Raw genomic sequence first — 21,010 nt, 5'->3', positions numbered from 1 at the left:
CGAGTCATTGTGAACTCCATGATGAACATGAGTCGTCAGTGTGACAAAATCATCAGCAAAGCTAACTGCACTTTATCATGCATCAGCAGGTGCATGACAAATAGAACCAAGGAGGTGATACTTCCCCTCTATGCAATACTGGTCAGACCTCAGTTGGAGTACTGCGTCCAGTTTTGGGCAGTGTACTTCAAGAAGGATGTTGATAGACTCGAGAAGGTCCAGAGGAGGGCCACCCGTATGGTAATTGCTTACTGGACAAGCCCTATGAGGAGAGACTGAGGGACCTGGACCTCTTCAGCCTCCACAAGAGAAGGCTGAGAGGTGATCTCGTGGCCGCCTACAAATTCATTAGGGGGACGCAGCAAGGGATTGGAGATGCTCTGTTCACCAGGGCGCCTCTTGGGGTAACAAGGAACAATGGTCACAAACTGACAGAGAGTAGATTTAGGCTAGATATCAAGAAAAACTTCTTCACGGTAAGGGTGGCCAAAATTTGGAATGGGCTTCCAAGGGAGGTGGTGCTCTCCCCTACCTTGGGGGTCTTTGAAAAAGGCTGGATAGGCATCTGGCTGGGGTCATCTGACCCCAGCACTCTTTCCTGCCTAGGCAGGGGTCATACTTGATGATCTGTTGAGGTCCCTTCCAACCCTACCATCTGTGAATCTATGTTAGACTGATTTTATACACAATTCCATATTTGGTTCCCAGGAGGTGAGAAAGTGTATATAATACTAGAATTTTAGTAGTTTTGTTGTATTCCACAGTGGACTTTAAATCATAAAACAAAAATCCAAACCCAATCCATCAACGAAAACATATTCACAGAATCCCCTCTGACGCTCCTAGACAATTGTTACCTCAGGCTGCACTAGTGACAGGACCAGTCTTTTTGAAAAACCACAGTAAAGATGCATTGATACAATTGAACATTGGAGTCCCAGAGACAAATATCAGAATTGTCACATCCACATGTGAATGAAGGGACAGCTGTAGTCTTTTAACATTACTAGGAAAGAACAAACCTGTCCTGCCCTGATCTAGTATTTTACGATCTGGTGTTTTCTAATATTCAAACATTTTGTTTCGGTATGGCAAAACATTTTGTTTTGAATCAAAGCATGTTGATATTTTATCTTACTGTATTAAATTCTGGAATGAAAACTTGTTTTGAAGTATAAACAACAAAACCACTGCTCTGAAAATGTTGAAATAAAATGTTTAGCCATCTTCAAAATATTTTTTCAATGATTTTTGAGTAAAAGATTTTGAGAACTGTACTGATCTTGCAAAAACTTTCCTTTCTGACAATTTTTTGACCAGCCCTACCAACAGTATCAAAACAAAGATGAGAATATAGAGATGATAGTAACTAACAAACCCAGGCTGTCTCATTAGTAGGCAGAAAATTTGGTACTGATGAGGATTTCTCAGCACTATGTTCTTGCCTGAAAATAAGAGAGACGTTATCAAATAAAACTTACTGTGCATTGTTTGACAGCAGTTTTGCCACTGTTGTTAACAGCGTAGCCAAACTCAGTAAGGTAAGCAGAGACACAGAACTTCTAAATCTTTGCACAATATCCAGAATCCTAGAAATGTATTGAAATATTGGGAGGGGCTTGGGGAGGAGTAGAGGGCAAGGAGGAGAGAGCTGGTATAAAGCAGTTTTGCCAAACAGAGAGAGACATTTTTGCAGCAGAGTGAAATTCCAGTTTCTGCATCTTTCACTGAACAGTTCTGACTTTGAAATTGCTATGTAATTCCCTTAACAATCCAGGGCATTTTCTGTGGAGTTTACTTGTGTGATGATTCACAGTTATTTCATGTGATTTACAATTTTGCATCTCTAAATTCATATCTATAGTAATTTAATAGATAAATTGATTACACTTCTCAGTTAATATAGCAACACAACTCAAAGACTTGAGGAAGCATTCAAGATAGCTTTTTCAGTAAACTATCTCCACAATAAAAATATTTTATGCTTTAGCTAGTTTTTCTCTTAGCTAGAGATTTGCTCTTTTGTAATTCTCAGCAGTCCTCCTTGAAACAGAGTTGAGTCTGGAGCTAGTCTCCAATTAACTCTTCTCTTCTTCCTAAACAAGAAATTCTGCAACAAACTCTCATAAGCTACACTCTTTGCAACTTATTTCGACCACAGGCATTGATTTCTATGCCCTCTTTCTCCGCTCTGTGAAACCCAGGCTTTACTTTCTGCCCCATGCCCTCTTTGCTCAGATCTCCACAAAATGCCAAATACTGCACTCTTGTGGTCATATATAGCTGTCTTGTGCAGATCTGGGAACCACCATTCTTCCGTATCATGCTTTGTAGTTCTCTTACCAATGACATGGTAGCCTGGTGTCAAGTATCTACTTCCTTTCCAAGATTATTAGAGATCCCTCCAGTACCCCACTGCATACTGTGAAGAATCTTATAAACTACTGAACTCAGGGAGTCAAATGGTCAGGTACAACTGTGACCCTTAAATGCTTTACTTTGTAATTTTGCATTAGTTTTAAATAACCATAAATATAACAGCAACTTAATCCCAGTATTTGCAAAAGTCCCTGTACTTGCCTTTGTCTAGCAGAGGGGGTTGCTACAGATACAGAAATAGGAATGGCTAATGCATTTGAGTAAAAACATTATAACCAAGTCAAAAATATAGTCAGAAAGAAAGCTATACACCAAAGGTAAAATAAAATACGAATACAAAAGCACAAAACACTTTCACCTAGCGAGTGTTTTTAGATAAAATTGAGACAGCATTTAAAATGTCATACAGTTGAGAAGTATTATACCTGTTTGTATCTCAGAATTTCATAGGAAGCTAGAACGCATACTAAATATTTATATTCCTCCCAAGGGTACATTTTTAAAGCTATTGCAGGAGAGCCTACTTAGTCTTGTTGAAGTAACAGGCAGCAATATTTCAACAATACATTTTTCATGTAGCTAGTATAAAATTTAGGGACAAATATAATGAAACATTGCTACATGAATAAACCAGTTAATCCCATACTTTGATTGCCAGGTAAAATATGGTCCATTAATTTTATTAAAAACATTGAATGAACCCACATCTTCTGAATGACAAGCCAACATATGAATTAGAAAAAAATCGGAGATCAATTAATAATGCCTTAAATAGTTTTGCAGTTAAGTTATCCATTTTCTAGATGGCTTCTGGTAATCAACATGAACTAGAACATAATATAGACTTTGGTTTTTAACATAACTATTGGTAAAAATGCTGGTATATGTAAATATGTTTGTCTCCTTATAACCATCTGTCTCCTTACGTACATTACAAACTCCTTACATAGGTAATAAAGTAAAATTCAGAATTCTAAAATGGTCTACCAAGAAAGAGCTTGGTATCAAAATTATGGGACTCTCATGATTAGTTGTTTGGTTTGCTTTATATCAGTCTGCAATTGGAATATCTGAAACCATAATCTTTATATGGGTAGTCTGGCTTGAAATATGAAGTAGAATATAAATATTGGAATTTACAAGTCCATATCCAATTTGTATAAAATACTTGAAAATATAGTACTAAATTTGTGTATAGCATCAAAAATATTATTTACACTGTAAAGGAAAGCAATACAAAATCCAGGAAATGGCAATGTATAGAAGGAGGAAAGGAATTATATTTATCTGCCAAGAAAGCATTTAATTAATTCTCTGCAATAAAACAATAATTATTAAACGTCCATTATCTTAAATCTAAAAACAATTTAATTGCAGATGTTTGACGTGAAGATAGGAGGCAAAATGTTAATATAAAATGAACAGTTTAAATATGGAATTATGATATACTTGGCTTCCCATAGTATAGCTGTCAAGCTTGGGCAGTTCGCTGGTCAATAGTGACATTCTATGTGTCAGTGAACAGAGTCTCTTGATACCGTAACCTGCAGTTCACACATTACCGAAGCTCCAACTGTCGAACATTCAAGTCCCTTGGTATTATTGCAGCTTCCAGAATCTCCTGACTGGCTCATGTTTCATTCTTTGGCAATTTGCCCTAATGATATCCCTCAGGAGCTTTCAGAGCCTCTTCTTTTCCATATTTAATCGTGTTATATTAATCTGAGTGATGAGCAAACTGTGCTGCACAAATTGTAATTGTCTGTGATTTCTGCTGAGATGCTCTTATAATTATTTTTCCATTTTTAGTTTAAAATGTATACACAAAATTGCAGTCTAATTTTTATATGCCAGTGTAACTGTCCAGGATGCCCAGGCTGTTAAGCTTCAACTGCTGATTTGTTCCATGAAGGTGTTTTCCTCTATTAAAAAGCATACCATTTCAGTGCTAACTTTATGGATGGGACCTAAGTTATTTTTTTTGTAGTGCTTAAATTCACCACAACAAAGAACATGCCTAATAAGCATCAGTACTATTTACCTGAACCTTGGATAGCCATTTGATTGGTTATAACATTTTTGGCTTTCTTTTGTAAACATGGTAGCACTTAAACTTTCCTTGTTTCTGTTCAGTAGGTGTTATGTGACAAATGAAGCAGGAGGAGAGGAGACTTAAGCACCAGTAGTAGAAATTGGTCTCAGATTATGACCAATTGTGTCCCGATGAGATGTTTAAGTCCTGTTCTGTGGCTGTGTTTCTGGCACCAGGGCCAGTTGCACCACATACTATTCTCTTCACCTGAATAGAGATGCAGAATAGTAATGGAAAGTTTCTTTTGCCCTCTACTCTGTTCAGGTTAACCAAATGCAGTTTAACACATCTGATTCCCAAGTGTTCATGATCATAATGCCTGAGTTTTTTTGACCATGGAGGCATAATGCAAAGACCATCTTTTTTTCTTTTCTTCTTTTTTTTTTGGAGGGACGGTGCTAGTTAAGCAGGGTTAACTTTTCAATCTGTTTGTGTCCCATTGTCATTTTGTAAATGTTTCAACATGTAACCATGTTTCATTGTAGATGAATCTTAACTTTTAAAAATATCTTTAACTATGCTATATTAATATTTTATTTTTACCTGCAATTAAGTATTTAAAGATATAAACATTTTATTTTACATTCTTTGCTTCCTTTGTACTATTATTTTTTAATTCTTTATATGTATATTTTTATTTTTAGTTAACTGCTTGTGTTCATGGTTCAGCTGCATTGATATATCCAATGTACTGGCAACACATATACATCCCAGTCCTTCCTCCACACCTGCTGGACTACTGTTGGTAAGATACTTTATATATTATGCTTAGTTCATAATAATGGCCACTTGTGTAATCCTATGTTAGTCATGAAAACTTATGTGAATAAATACAATAATGATGTTTTGAGCCCTTGTATCATTTTAAATGTTCACTTGAATCAGAACCTAAACATGTTATACCTCTTATTATTAATATAGTATTTAGAAACAAGCTTATGACAGGTACTGATATTTTACTAATAGAGAATGCATACAATAATCTGAAGATCAGTTTCTTGTGGTTTTCATTTAAGTTTATTTAAAAAAAAATTTAAAAGAGTGAAACTACACACCCAATTTATGGTTTGGATTTAAGTTTAGAGAGCACAAATTGATAGACATCAAAATTATTACTAATTATATAGAATGATTTAATATTTGTATTTCAGCACCACCTACAGATCCAGTCAGTCTCAGGATCTCAAACAGTATTTTACCCCAAGGAGCATAAATAATCCCTAAATTACTGACTGGGAAAGAATATTTTTTGTCAACAATGCTCTTGTTAAAGGAACAGTGTGCTAGTTCTGTGAGAGACTTTGTACTCTTGGCAAGTTAAAATTGAAATCCATATTCTTGGTTACTACCTGGTCAATTCTCCCAATCATTTAAGAGAAAATATATGTGGTGTTCATGATTAACCAGAGATATCCAGATAGTGTTAGAGATAATTTACTTTTCAGAGAGATTAGGTTTTAAGTTTTAGTAATTATTTTTTATATACTTGTATTTTGATAGTGCCTGGGGATACCAAATGACGTAGGGGTCCATTGGGCCTGGCAATGTGCTTAGGCAGAAGAGGAGATATTCTTTGTTTCAATGAGCTTTCTATTTAAATGAATAATGAAGACCTGGGGTTGTCAATCCAGGGTACATGTACCCCCGGGAATACTTGGGAAGGCCCTAGGAGGTATGCGCAGTAGGGATGGAGTGCTGCCACCCACCATCCCGTGCCACTGTCTCCCAGGATCAGGGCCAGGAAGGGAGGTAGTGGGGTGGTGAGTGCAGCAGAGCCCCACTATGGGTCGCACAGGCGCTGCCCGGCTGGCGGGAAACAGTGTGGGGAGTTTGCATATGCCCACCAATGCCACCCACTACCCAACACTGCTGCTGCTCCATGTGTAGCCACCGCCACCCTCCATCCCTGGCCGCATGCCACATCCCCACGTCCTCCCGCATCTGGCCGCTGGGGTACACTTATTAAAAAAGTTGAAAACCACTGACCTAAACAATGGATGGATAAAAGAAAATACTATGCTCATTGCAGAAATTGGGAATTGCTCACAGAGGCTGAATGACTTGCACAAGATCAAACAATTGTATACAGAGCCAGGAATTAAAACCAGATTTAGTGGAATCCAATCCAGTACTTCAGTCATAAGACCAAGCTTCTTCTTTCCTTGACTAGTGTTTTCTTTAACTTCCTCTACAGCTAAGGGAATGCATAACAGTTTGGTAGGCTGCAGGATTCTTATGAAAAATATAGGAATGGACACTATAACCCATGTGTACCTTTTTAATTTACCAAAAAGAGTTTTAGAATGTATTTCCTTGAGTCTTCTGATGGGGGACTTCTCAGATGGCAGGCCTTCATGTTTTGTTTGTTTCTTTCCACGATACTTTCATTCATGTATCTGTAAATTACCTGCTTTTTCTTTAAATAAATCTATTTTTTTTTATTTTTCTCCTTTTTTTTCCCCTTCAGAGCAAGGCTTTCATTTTAGATGACACTTTTCTCTTGGAGAAACTCATTCCTATCTGGTTTTCCTCTAGGTCTTGAGAAAATGCATTGAGACAGGGGTATAGCTTGGACAGAGTTGTTTAGTTTTCATGTCACTTGAATTTAACATCAGAACCCCTATCTCTTCTCAGTATCATTCCTCTCTGTTCCACTCAGAAAGAAGGCAGATTTCTGATATGTGCTTTTCTTTACCTAGCACTGTAGGGTGTATATCCTGAATATTGGAGAGATTTTTTTTTTTTATCTCTTCCTTTTAAGGTCTTGGCAACATGTTCAGTTCAGGGCATGATACAAATGAGACCCAAAGCTGTTCCACATTATATGTTATATGTGGAATAACTTTGTGGCTCATTTTCTGTATTATCATGCCTTAAATTGAGCTGTATGTATGACCGGCTACTATTTAAGACACAGCTAACTTGTTAATCACATCTTAAATGTAATGTGTATTAGGGGTGTAAGCAATTGATAGTGTCCCTAAATACAGAAGTGTTGGGTGCTGTCACAAACCATTTTCAGGGAACCCCTGAAGCCTCAATTTTCTCCCTATTGTCCCACTGCTTGTCCCAAGGAACAGACCCTGGGATAACTCCTTATCCATGCAAGACTCAGCTCTGCTGCCCTTGGTATCAGATCTAACAGCTGTAGCAAGGGAATCTCCCAATGCTAGGTGGCCTCCCCTTGGGTTGAGAGAGAATTATTAGGTCCTCCATTCTATAGAATGGGATAGCCTCAATATTACTTACCCAGAGATCACTCTTTACTGCAGGCAGTCAGTAAGGAGGCAAACCAACAAGGGAATTATTATATAGGAGAAAAGAATTACACAAGAAAAACTGACCCTAAGTTTGAAGACAGAACAAAAGGATAGGTGTAAAGTTTCTTACCCTCTCATCTGACTACCACCTTCTCCTTCAGAGAGAGACCTGCCAGTATTTTCAGAGACTAGCCTTCCTGCTGATCCTGCCAGCCCTGACTGCTTTGAGTCGAGGAACACTGATAGCTGTAGGACCAGCCTCTCTGTGCCTTAAACACAATTAGAACAATCTAAGGGTATTCCAGCCATTCAGAAAGAATAATAACACCATCATAGACTTTCCTGAGCATTGTCATTATTTTGCAACTGTCTTGACAAAATAAGGTTATTTTTATAGCATTCTCGCTGTTTCCTTTTGGCTTGGCATGGAAGTGTCATAACTATAGATTGGATTAACATTCTTTTACTTGGATTTCTTTGTTCAGTGTCACAACATTCATTCAGTTCAGTAAACTTAATTTTAGTGACTTACCACAAAATGTATTTGTGCCAGTAAATTAATAGTTCTAAAATTCTCTCCCTCTCTCTTTCTAATATACATATAGTGGAGATTTGACCTGATTCAGTGGTTGAATCTCCGAATCCAAGTCGAATCAGGAATCTCTCTGAATCGAACTGGAACTCTCCAACTCGATTTGGAGAGATTCAGAAAGCTTCGATGATTCGGACACAGACACAGCTTTAAATGTTTTTTCTACATACCTCAAGGTACCAGGTGGCTCATGAACCCTGTGAAGGTGTGGCGGATGGAGCATCCCACAGGAGCTCAGGGGGATCCCCAGTGTGCTTGGCAGCAGGCCCGGAAATAGACCAGAAACACTTTCGGTCCACTTCTGCGCTCTTCTAGGACACTCCATCCACCCCACCATCTCAGTGTTCACGAGCCATGCCTGGTACCTCGAGGTATGTAGAAAGAACATTTAAAGCTGTGTCTATGGCCGAATCCCTGATTCTCTCTGTAACAGTGGGGTCCTGCAGGAGGGCCGTGAGCTCCTTAAGGCCCCCTCTCCGTGTCAAGTTGGCCCAAGGGCACCCTCTATTTCTCACCCACCACGACTTTGATGGTCTAAATTGGTTGGGAGGCTGCCTCACGTCTTCTTGGACATGGTCTGATGTACGCTCTAGTCCTGTAGACTCCTGGACCCCTCGTGGGTCTTGTCCTGCCAACGGGTGCTTCGGAGCACCCTAGCCTTATGGGCTATGCGTGGCTCCAACCACCCCTGATACCACGCCCCAAGCCTCACAGATGGAATTGACGTTGGATTGTCCCTATCTTTCTTTCTACATACGCTGCCGCCCCCTCCTGGGGCTCTCCTCGACCTCTCGGGGTCTTCCGTGTACCATCACCCTCTCTCGGGTCCTTCTCTGCACTGCCGCCCCCTGTCTGGAGCCTTCTCAATAGTACCCCCTCCTGGGGCTCACCACACCCGCACTGGGCTTCTCGATAACGCCCCCTTTCTGGGGCTCACCGCACCCACGCTTGGGCTTCTCAAAAGTTCCCCTCTCTAGGGCTTGCTACACCCGCACTGGGGCGTCTCCAAAGTGCCTCTCTCTGGGGCTGGGGTCTAAGCACCCCGTAAGCTGTGCCTTCACTGGCGCTGGGGTCCTCACACTCTGCTGTGAGGCCCCTTTAAGGATACTGCGCCCTCACTGGCGCTGGGGTCCCCACGCCGCTGTGGGTTCCCCCCTCAGAACACTGCGCCTGCTCTGGCGCTGGGGCCCCCACACCACTGTGGGTCCCTATGAGGCCTCCTTCAACCCCTTATAGCCTCACCCGAACCACCGGTGTAATAACAAAACAAAACACAAGCCCCTAGGCTACAACATAACTATAAGCTGCCTGGCTGTAACCACATTGCTCCGGCATCTTAGAGCTGCCTTCTGTTATCTGGCTTAGGCAGTACCTGCGGTTCCCACTGCTTCTCATATCATGGCTGAGGGAGCTCCTGCCCCTCTGGCTACTGGCAGGGACCTGCTAGCCTGGCCTCAGCCTCTAGGCTTTATAGGAGCCAGGCCCTGCCTCCTACAGGCAGCTGACCACTGGCAGGTGTGGGTCATTTGCTCCCTCCAGTTGCCCTGGCAACCCACAGGTGGACTGCTATTCCCTGCTAGGGCTCTTTTCCCCAGCAGTTTCCCCTCTCTAGGAGCAGGGCACCTCAGTGCTCTGCGACACTCTGAATCAGCATCGAATATTTAGATTCGGATTCAGCCAAATCAAATTGGGACAGTGATCCAAATCAACAAACTGAATTACTGTTCCCGATTTATGCTGAATCTGAATCAAATAAGGCCCGTTTCGTACATCCCTAAGTATCCAGATCCATCAGGTAGATTATTTCTCTCTCTCTCTCTCTCTCTCTATATATATATGTGTGTGTGTGTGTGTGTGTGTGTGTGTGTGTATATATATATTACTGAATGTCACAGTGTGTATATATATACGGACTGTTGAGAGAGTGAGAGAGAGAAATAATCTGCCTGATGGATCTGGATACTGACTCATACACATTCTCCATGTAAGGGTTGTATCACACATGTAAGAAATATTCAAACATTAAGTACTGGAAAGATTTGGACCATAAGTCTGAAGAGTTTAATTTCTAAAAGATAAACAAAACAAAACAAAACAAAAACACTTCAATGGGTGCATGTATACAAGAGGCTACTGTTCAGTCATTGCTGTGCATTTATTTAGGGCTTATATTGGCAAGCGCTAAATAAATGTGCAGTAACCGGAATTACTGTCCAGTAGTGCTGGTGGACATCTTTTAAGTGACGCTACTACACAGTAGCCTAATAATACTGCGTAACAGCGTATTAGCACTGTCCATGCTGTGACACACTACTGTGCAGTATTATTCAGCTACTGCACATTCAGTATCTTGTGTAGATGTGCCCTGTGGAGGGTAGAACTTGATAAATTATCTAAACTATTCAACAGGAAATTTTTGAGGGTTTAAAAAGAAAAATACATTGATTAATAATGATTTTATTAACATTCTTTCAAGGCAATGTTTAGTGAACAAACCTTTTATAGTCCCATTGTACAATTATATCTGTAATGTATTGCAGATTAAATTGAACAAGTATATTTAGAACAGTTCAGAAATAAAATTTTTCTTGCATGAATGATGATGCCTCCAGGGTGGCCCAAGAAATGCATATTTTTCAGGCCTTACATACTTACTTCTAAGTCCCTATAGTCCATGTACTGTTGTACCACTGATACTTATAGAGGTTTCCTTAAATGGTGTAGCTTGACCCTGAGTTACTATAAACATGGAACTTGGAACAGCTGTGAAAGAAGGTAAAATATAATTTCTTTTTTTCTAAGGACAGTAAAGCATCAGACAGAATATTTATTCAGTTCAAATCTGGAAGGAGAAAACACACATGAATTATATATTATTCAATTAGGAATGCATGTTGTTGAAGACCATACAGAAAGACTTCTGAATTTTTTTAAATGAATGAATAGTTTCTCTCCTACTTTTCAGCAACCAACAGAATATTCTTGCGTTCAAACCAGTGGGTGGTCTGCTTTCAGGGTTCTTTTTATATAAATTAAATTTGGGCATTAATGTTGTAATTGCATTTGAAATAAAATCAGTTCTTATGCAGGAAGAAAACGTTGAATTTGCTGTATAACTTCTTGGCAAAATAACTTTATTGGAATAAGAATGTATGACAGTTCTGTATGTGGATGATAAAGCATCTGTTTTACTGAACCTCTATTAAGAATGTAATATAATTAGAAAATTCCAGTTAGAGTTGCAAAATGTCTTTTTATGAGATTTAGTCCATTCTGTATTAGGACATACAGAAGCCTGTTTTCGTGAGAGTGGAACAATTATTTTCCAATTAACTTATACGTTCTGAATAACATAGTAATTATTTTAGGAAATGATGCTCTAGATTAATAACATTTTTGGTAACAAGATGTATAAGCCTTGAACTGTATCAGAGGTTAGTAAGTAGGAAGGCTTATAGCAGCTCCCAATAGCATCATAGTAAGTATATTCATATTTTTATTATAATGTAATTCAGTAGCATTACAGTTCCATTTTACTGAAATTGATCAAACTGGGTTTCCATCTAGCTGCAATTTTGATTTCATAAATATTAAGGGAGTGTTTGTTTATTTGATTCTGTACTATTAGGCCCCTGCCACATGTTTTGCTTAAGACCTGATTAACCAGTTAATCATATCTTATGTTGTTAGCCAGCCACATACAAATGCAATTAATGGTGTGATAAAACAAGGAATAAGCCACAAAATCATTATACAAAAAATTTGTAATAACTTTGTGGCTGGTTCCTATCATGCCATTAATTGAGTATGTGGCCAGGCTGGGAGCCATCAGCTGATGGGGTTCCCAACCACGGGGTACATCGTGTGTTCCCATGACTGGGAGCTTTGATTGGCTGGGAGCTCCTACCCTTAGGATCACATGGTGACCCCCACAGCTGCGAACTCTATCAGCTGACAGGGTTCTTAGCCACAAGAGCTTGCAGGGTGCAGGGGGAGCCTGGGATTATGATCCTGGTCTCCCCCTGCACCAGCAATAAGGCATGCTGGGATCTGATGCTGGATCCCACAGTCATGCCTCCTGCCATGCACATGTAGCAAAGTGGGAAATGCAGTTGTGGGGCTCCCACATCAGATCCCACTGCACCTTTACTTGCACATCTGCCAGGGGCCTTTTTCTTTAAAATTTGATTTTAGTACTATCAGTTAAATTTTGCCAGTGGGATTCAGACTTTTAAAAGAGAACAGGAAAAAAATAGAAAAAAGTCGTATGCTACATTATTATTATTATTATTATTATTTTTTTTTTTTTTTTTTTTTAATGGTAGGGTTAATAGATCAGCTCCATAGCTGTTGTAAATCAGGATAGTTCTATTGAAGGTGAAAAAGTCATCCCACTTTTTACCAGCAGAATATTAGCGTGTATAAATTAACTACTTGACGTATAAAATTTTTCCATTGTAGAAGGCTGGGCAAGGTGGCACCTTCTAGACTAATTCAGAGAAACTTTGGTAGGCTACATCCTACTTCGTTAGCGTATGACAAAATAAGCTGTTGGATATGAAAGTTCATACTTCTTGAAATAAGTTAGTCTATAAGGGCAGACTCCAGGGGTGGGGCACTTTAATTAGATCAGCTTCAAAAGCTGTTCTAATTGAAATGTCCTCAGTGGGGGCACTTTAACTAAAGATCATCAAACAAGCTTTAGTTAAAGTGCCCTTGCCGCCATTTTGAAGCACGGGGATGCTGATGCATGAGATGTGGAAGTTGCTGGAGCGGGCTAATTAGCAAACTTGATTAATCAAGTCTGCTCCAATGCACTGTAATTACAGCACATTGGAGCAGCCTCCCTGCACATCTACAGGCATCCTACGGTGCCAGCCTGCCTTGCCATTCTGCCTAACTTTAGACTAACATGGGTAACTACCTCTCTTTTTTCATCACAGGTTTTTTTATAATCTATGTCACTATTACCATGAAAGTAGCCTTCAGAGAGTTAGACTGAAGAGTTGTTAGTCTATACGCCCCTTTTTTGGTTATTACCATGCTCCAGCAGACACAGTTAATCAAGTCTGCTCTAATGTGCTGTAATTACAACACATTGGAGCAGCCTCCCTGTACATGTATAGGAGCCCAGAAATTTTAGTTCGCAAAAATAAATACAATATACACTATAAGACAGTTTTAAAAAATGTTCACTATATGGAGTTTTAAAGATGTAAGTTTGTATTGTTATATTAAGGTTAACTTTTTTTAAGGTATATGTGGGAAAAAAGGCTAAGTGATGTGGGTTTACCTGAAGAGCATTAGTTACAGTAATTAATATTTTTTTAGAAAATAGTTCTTTGAAGCTGAACTTGGGGATCACCGTACCATTTTGCTGCTGATGGCAGTGTCATTATGAGATTTTTGTTCAACACCAATACCGTATATTCTGGTTCAACACCAATTGAACACTTAAGGTGCACTTCCGAGTGCTAAGGAATTCTTGGCAGGAGTTATTATACATTGTATGGGTTCTGGAAACGCCTACTGTATTTCAGTCTAGCCCTGTTCATCTTAACCAATATTTCCATATCAGGTTATCTGTGCTAGCACTATATAATCTTTAAAATGCCCAGATTACTTCTGTAAATGCCTGTATTTTTCAAAATAAAATTCAGGGCATGCCTAGAGTTGTACCACTGCACATGCTCAGAACTTCTACCTTCTTTGCAGAGGGGGTGGGTTTTAGCAATTCTTTCATGCATAAGCACAGTTAGGATCCTCAAACAGCAAATGAAATAAACAGTCTTCAGAATATCATGGCTGCCACTTATAATCTGGCAATTTGGGGAAGCTGCTCAGAAGACAACTGAAATGTCATTCTCTTGCTCACACCTTGACCTTTGGGCTTCTTTCTTCTTTTGTGGTTACACACCTGGAAAACCAAGCTGTATGGAAGGGCCCAATTGAATTAGGAAAAACAGATGCACCTGGCCTATGAAATGTAAAATTAAGGGTCTGACTTCAATCATTAGAAAATAAGTAATATAATATGATATAATATATCCATAACTTTAAATCATGTGGTCTTAGAAAATACAGGGAATTGCAAATAGTGAGAAAAGTGGGGTCAAGCCGTAAATATGGCTTTTGCTTTTATTGGCTTACGCTAGGCTTTAGTATCACATCCCCTTCTTTTTTGTGAATGGACATGCTGCAATCACTTGTTTAATCACCACTGAATATTTGTGTTCAAAAGTAGTGTCTGCTCATCTTTTTCAAGATAAAATATGGGATGTTTTTCTTCAGGCTATCATCTATACCAGTGTCTTTCAGCCTGTGGTCTGCAGACCCCTGCAGATCTGCAGACTGTGTCTAAGGGGTCTGCAAAAGATTACTATGATTAATCAAAAGTATGTGAATACATACACTTACAATTAAAAGGTGTCCGCACCTCCATTTGAAATATTTTAGGCATCCGCAAATGAACAAAGGTTGAAAACCACTGATCTATACTATACAACATTTGCTTTGTATACAAACTCTGTAGTGCCAATTAGGGAGAATTTTATTGTGTCCAACACTTCTAATTTTTATCAGAATTTATTGTAGTCTGCTGTTATTTTGTTATATGCTAAAGCAGGCTCCAATAATGCCATGGGTGGGAGAGCCTTCCCCATGGTAGGGAATATTTTTAATTATCCCAGCATATAAATGAAAAATAATGCCAGAAAGCAAATGTGAAATCAATTAAAAAATATATGATCTGTATAAAAAAATCCATAATCTTAAACTTTGTTAAATAATTACATGAACAGTATAATTCTTTCATATTCATCCAAAGCTTTATCTATGTTTTCTGATGGCCACCAGAGACCAGTTTCATTCATCTAAATTCATGTTCTATTATGCGCTACAACTTCTGTAGTTTTCTTTGTCTTCTTTTGTGTGATAAGATGAGCCTTGGAACTATTTCTCCATTTCTGGCTGTGGCTGCTACTAGTTTACGCTTTTTTCTGTAGGTATTTTCTGTGAAATATCAGCTTTGTCAGTTTTTTTCTGATGATGTCATACATTGGATATAGTCTTATCAATTAAATGCAAGAAAAAATGTAGTCTTAATTAGTACAGTAGGTCACATGTATTATAAATCTATTCCTTTCTATTTTTGTATGTACTCCTATACCACATACACCTTTTTGCTAAAAATTAGCCTTCTAAAATGTGGGTACATACCTTAAACTGGGAAGCTGGTTTTCTGCCCAGACCCTGGGGATACTGAAAGGTGGCTGCTGCTTCATTTTCTTCTCTTCCTTCCAGGAGCTGCCTGGAGAGAGGTGCACAGTCTTCAGGGGCAGATCAAGGAATTGTGCACTGGTGCATTCACACACAGCTTTGATTCCTGTTCCACCCAAAGTTTAAAACCAACTGTCTAGAAACATTAGTGGCATTTCTATTCAGGCAGTGCTGAGGGAGCCAAATGACTTAATGGCTTGTTATAATATACCTAATTCCTGCTAATTGCTCTTCACTCCATAAGTGTTAATTGCCCTTTCCCTTTTTAATTATCTTGATGTTCTGCGAATCAAGCTATTTTGTCAAGCCAGTTTTGCTTTCTGTTAGGTACTCCTTCTCTCTTCTATTTCACCATCCTGCAGACTCTTTTACTGCTTTTCAAAATCCTAGATCTGCACATGGAGTCCCGTTTTCAGCAGCAGCTAGTTTCAGCTTTTTGCTTGCGCAATCAAAAGCTGTAAAACTGTTAAAACTGTAGCTTTTGCCTGAGCAGGAAAGGGAGAAGAGGAGGCTGAAGATTGGGCTCTGTCCCTGCTCTGTGCAGCTATAACTCTGAAAAAACCTGGGTTTTTTTTCCACTCTACCTTCCCCAAAACAAAATCTACCAAGGTGTGACCATGTGATGCATGAAACATATGGTAATTAAGATAATATTGCCTTAACAAGAATCTGAAGTCGTAACACGCATCTAATCTTTACATATGTAATATTGGCAGATTTAGTTAACTACTGGATTGAAAGTGATGTGATTACTCACTCCAACTGCTGATTCATAAGCAGTGGTTCACACTCATGCAAACTTTATGAATTCATAACAAGGGGCCAAATGTTGTTGATCCATGAAGCACTGGAGAGTGAAAGTTCATGGATTACTAGGGGAAAAAAGGACCTTATGACAGGCCATCAGTGTTTTTTCAATGCACTTTCATCTAAGATTCCCATGTCTCTTATTCTTGTTCCTGTTTTTTAACTTAGTTCTCCATGTATACAATACCTTATAGTTTGGTATTAAATCTGTTTGAAACATGGTGTCACCCCATCCCTCTCTGTCTATACTGCTTCTAACAAGTTATTGAAGTGTACTGGATAAGTACCTTGTAAATTCAACAGATCAACTATAGTAAATTAATAGGACTGGTGGTCTCAGTCCACTGGCTTTGCAGAATGCAGAAACTTAGATTCAGCTTTAGGATATTGTTTGTGAGCCTTTTGCACCTAGTTTTATTCACAAGTGAAAATAAGAAACTTGCGAGTTATATTTTAGTAACATACTATGCAAATTTTAAATTAGCAGAGGTTGGGGCTAATTGCTAGGCTATGAAAGGGCTTTGGACCCAGATTGTTAATCACATAGTACAGAGAATTGAGCTAGACTAGGTTTTTACAAATTTTGTGTTACCATGTGATGATGCAGTAATCTGAATTTAGTCGGTAAAGAACACACACTCCAGAATGTTATGTAAGTGTCAAATTAAAATGAATTGAGAGCCAATTAATGACTTCTCTGGGGCAGCATTTATAATATGTTATCCATGTTATTTAAACCCGAACTTTCAGCAAAGGTGGAAAAAGCTAATTCAACATGTCTTGTAGGCTTCTTAAGACAAACTTGTCAACTAGTTTTAACCATCTTACTATATACCCATTGTCAGGAACCATGTCTAGTATTTTTGGAGAATTTGTTTCTATTGGATATTAAATCTAGATATGCTTGATCTAGATTAAATATATGCAAGCATGTCATACTGTTTGAAACAGTGTAAGCCACCTGGAGACTGCTCTGTGGAGAGGGTTTTTTAATTTATTTCATATTTAGAAGATTAACATACCATTCTTATTTCCAAAGAATTTGATTTTTTTTTTGTTCCTTTTTTTATTGTAGTGCACCAATGCCGTATCTTATTGGAGTTCACTTAAGCTTAATAGAGGTTAGTAATTTTCAACCTATCCTTTACATGTAGTATATGTTTAAAACGGTAAATATTTAATTTCTGTCCTCGGCATAATAATTGGTTAGTTCATTTGATAGAATTATATGTATTATAGAGAATAATTTGACTGAAGTTGCCTAAGAATCCTAATGTAACATTATATCATAATGGAATGATTAACTTCAAACATTCAGAAGCACTGTGAAGGTAACATTTTTGGAAGAAAGGTAGGTTTTGAAATATGATTCAGATTTTTCAGCATGATTTTGTTTATATTTAATCATCTTGTATGCATTCCCTTGTACATTGTATTTAAAATTTTTGGATCCCAACATAATATATGGGTGTAACTGCTTCACTGATCTTCAGTGTAAAATCAACTTAATTTCATCACAGCAGTTTGAGAAGGAAGCTGCTGATTTTCATGACTCTGTATATGGTTGTCATTCCATATACTATTACATAATCTAATCTTAAAAATGTAACCTTACTTGGTTCAGTAAGGTTGTCGGTGGTAATAATGTGTTGAAATAGTTGAGCCACAACTCTAATTTTTCCTGATTAATGATAGTAAATAAGATTCTTTTGGGATAAGTCTGTGCTGATAATTAGGATTCCCCTGAGAGTCATCTTCAACCAAGCCAAGACATAGGAGCCATCCTTCTCCTCTCTGTATCTAATCTTAGGGCCCGCACAAATAGCTTGTGCTTACCTTTCTTCAGTCTGTGAACTACTTGTTGTTCCTTCTGTATTTGGCCATTATTATGGGTGGTAGTAGAATACATAAGGGCTGGAAACCAAGAAGAATCTGTGGGGTTGCTGCTGGTTATGCTTATGGTTTACAGCAGCCATGTGAGTCTCAAGTATGCTGCTGGGGAAGGTAGGTGAGGAGGCAGCCTTGACGTCAGGCCCTAAGAGCCCCTTTGGATATTCAGGTAAAGGTGTCATAGGATCTAATGCATGATCACAAAGTCATGCCTCCTGCCATGCCATATGTGCATAGCAGGGGGTGTGATTGTGGGATTGAGCATCAAGATCCTGTTGTGCCTTATTGCTGGTGCTGGGGGAGCCCAGGATTGCGATTCTGGCACCTGCTGCTGTGAGCCCCACAGTTGATGAGGCTTGCACATGGAACCCTGGCTCTGCTGTGATCCCTCTCAGTTGACGAGGTTCACAGTGGGGCCAATATGTGGACCATTGCCCCCACGGCGAGCCTTGTCAGCTGACAGTGGGTGGTACACTCTGTGACTGGGAGCTCCGTCACCTGATGGGCCTTCCAGCCACAGGGGAGCACCTGGCCACATGTTCAACAAATAGCATGATAAGAATGAGCCACAAAGTTATTAATGCTCATTTTTTGTCGGATAACATAGTTGCTTATTGCTTGTTTTATCACACCATTGATTAATTGAATGTGTAGCTGGATCACAGTGTAAGGTGTGATTAGCCAGTTATTAACTGGTTAATCACGCCTTAAGTGTAACCTGTGGAGGTGACCTAACACTCATCAGTTCTCAGCATGGGGTGGGTCTGACTCCAGGGATCATACTTAGGGCTTTTCACTATAGATGTTTGGTAGACATGGACTTGTGAGAATTCAAAAAGTGAACCCTAAATGGAAGTTTTAGTCTTGGAGTCTTAGTAATACCCAAGGACCTGTGTGTTAGGATTCTTTATTCAAAAGAAGGATTGAATATAATTATTCATCTTACTCTAATATAATGTTTGTACCAGAATAATCTCATGTTATTAGGATGCCTTTAAGAATAAAGCAGTTTTCTTTTATGCAAAAATAAGTACCTTTTTTTAGAATTTTAGAAGCATGACAGGGGTTTGTAGATATCCTGGAGAAATCTGTAACACACTAGAGACAGAAGCTCACTTAAGTATCATTTTGTAATCATTTGGGTCAGGTACAAACATTACACTTATACCGGTATAAGTGATCTTAATCTGATTTATACCTGTAACAGAACAGAAGTTTGGCGCACGCAGACTGGTTTAAAAATGGCAGAACCTGGTCTAAACTGCATGTGTGTGCATGCGTGCATATGTGTCCTCCCTCTCCCATCAAAGGGTGAATGTATGGTTTGTTCACTACCAACCTAAATTGCTGCTTACACAAAACAGTGTGACTTGGATTCCACCTTGGACTTTTTGAATGTCTGTACCTAGCCTTGAAGAAATTGCTGGCCCTGTGCAAGTAATCTGGCTACTGATTTTCATAGAAGAAATAATGTCAATTTTCTGTTTAAGGACTTTCATTAAGTTCTTTTCTATACAAGAGTAAATTCACATTAGCTAAATCAAGGAAGGGATTTTTCCCCCATGTTCAGCCTACCAAGTGAAGATACCTTACTGTCTCTGCAAATGACAGAGGTTCCCAGGTAAAATGGTACACTCAGATATGCTATTGTGTTGATATTAGGGCTCCTGAAACATGAGAATATTTATTTTCTCTTAGCCCTCAAGACAATAAAAAATCTTCAAAGATGTACTTCCTCTGAAAATGAGTTCCTTACGAAATCTGTATTATTTTCAGGGACCAATTTTTCATCTTTTCTCCAAAGAACCAGTGTCTGAATTTTTACCTTGTGATCTTTAATGAAAGAGTATTTCACCTTTACTTCCATAAAACAAGTAGACTTTCTGGATTTAACTTAGTTAAGAACATTAGTTGATGTTCCTTTTAATTCTAGCATGATTACATGATAAGCTTCACCATCTGTTTTCCATAAATATAAGGTGCTAGACTATTATTATAATTAATTTTACTCAGATTATATTTTGTTTGCATTTTTATTAATAATTTTTAAATGCTCATTGCTTTCTAATCTTAGCTATTGGACTTCCTCAGATGTCTCTCTTTTTCTGCATCATGTCAGGGAAATAGCATCACATGCTTAGGGGGTGTACATTTAGTAAAATGAGTGTGCAGCATGCACTATCAATTAATCTACAGTTAATGTGGCAATCCTCATCAAACCATGGACCACATAACAGCACTTTATACAAATTTGACAGTGACATTGCAGAGATACATTCCTTTTCCTCAAAAGCATTAGACTGGTTAACTAACCTTAAACTGGACTTATAATTGTTGCTCCAAGACAGCCATATGAAAGAAGATCAGTACCACAGGTACTGAAGAATTTTAATGGTCTAATTTTTTCTGACAAGATCAGATATTCTAAGGGAGAAATGTTAGAAACAGCCATAAGTTCACTTTGTTTGCTTACTGTCACTTACAGATTCAAATAGTGTTCATCTCTAAAGCTACTGATTTCAGTTTAAAGAGAACAATATGAGTTTACTCTGAAATTTATCTTGCACCAAACCTGTTTGACTAATCCTTTTACAATAAGATTTTTTTTTAGTCCATTTGCTCCCTTTTTGCTGATCTTGTTATGCCAGGCCCTTCTCAACCATAGTTCAGCTGTTATGCAGCACCTTTCTTTGTTTCAGTGATAACTGAATT

General features: G+C 38.6%; 1 protein-coding gene across 3 annotated transcripts in view; it reads left to right on the top strand.

Annotated features, from left to right (window-relative positions):
- DENND1B (DENN domain containing 1B) overlaps positions 1–21,010 on the top strand; it is a 290,895-nt gene that overhangs the window by 191,155 nt on the left and 78,730 nt on the right. For all 3 annotated transcript variants that reach the window (XM_019491193.2, XM_014602934.3, XM_059728432.1), the window contains 2 exons: positions 5,116–5,216; positions 17,484–17,529. In XM_019491193.2, coding sequence (XP_019346738.1) covers positions 5,116–5,216; positions 17,484–17,529 — 147 coding nt within the window. The remainder of the gene's footprint in view (positions 1–5,115; positions 5,217–17,483; positions 17,530–21,010) is intronic.

This window comes from Alligator mississippiensis, chromosome 5, assembly GCF_030867095.1.
Source record: "Alligator mississippiensis isolate rAllMis1 chromosome 5, rAllMis1, whole genome shotgun sequence".
Taxonomy (NCBI): domain Eukaryota; kingdom Metazoa; phylum Chordata; order Crocodylia; family Alligatoridae; genus Alligator; species Alligator mississippiensis.
This window is presented reverse-complemented; position numbering and strand designations above follow the sequence as displayed.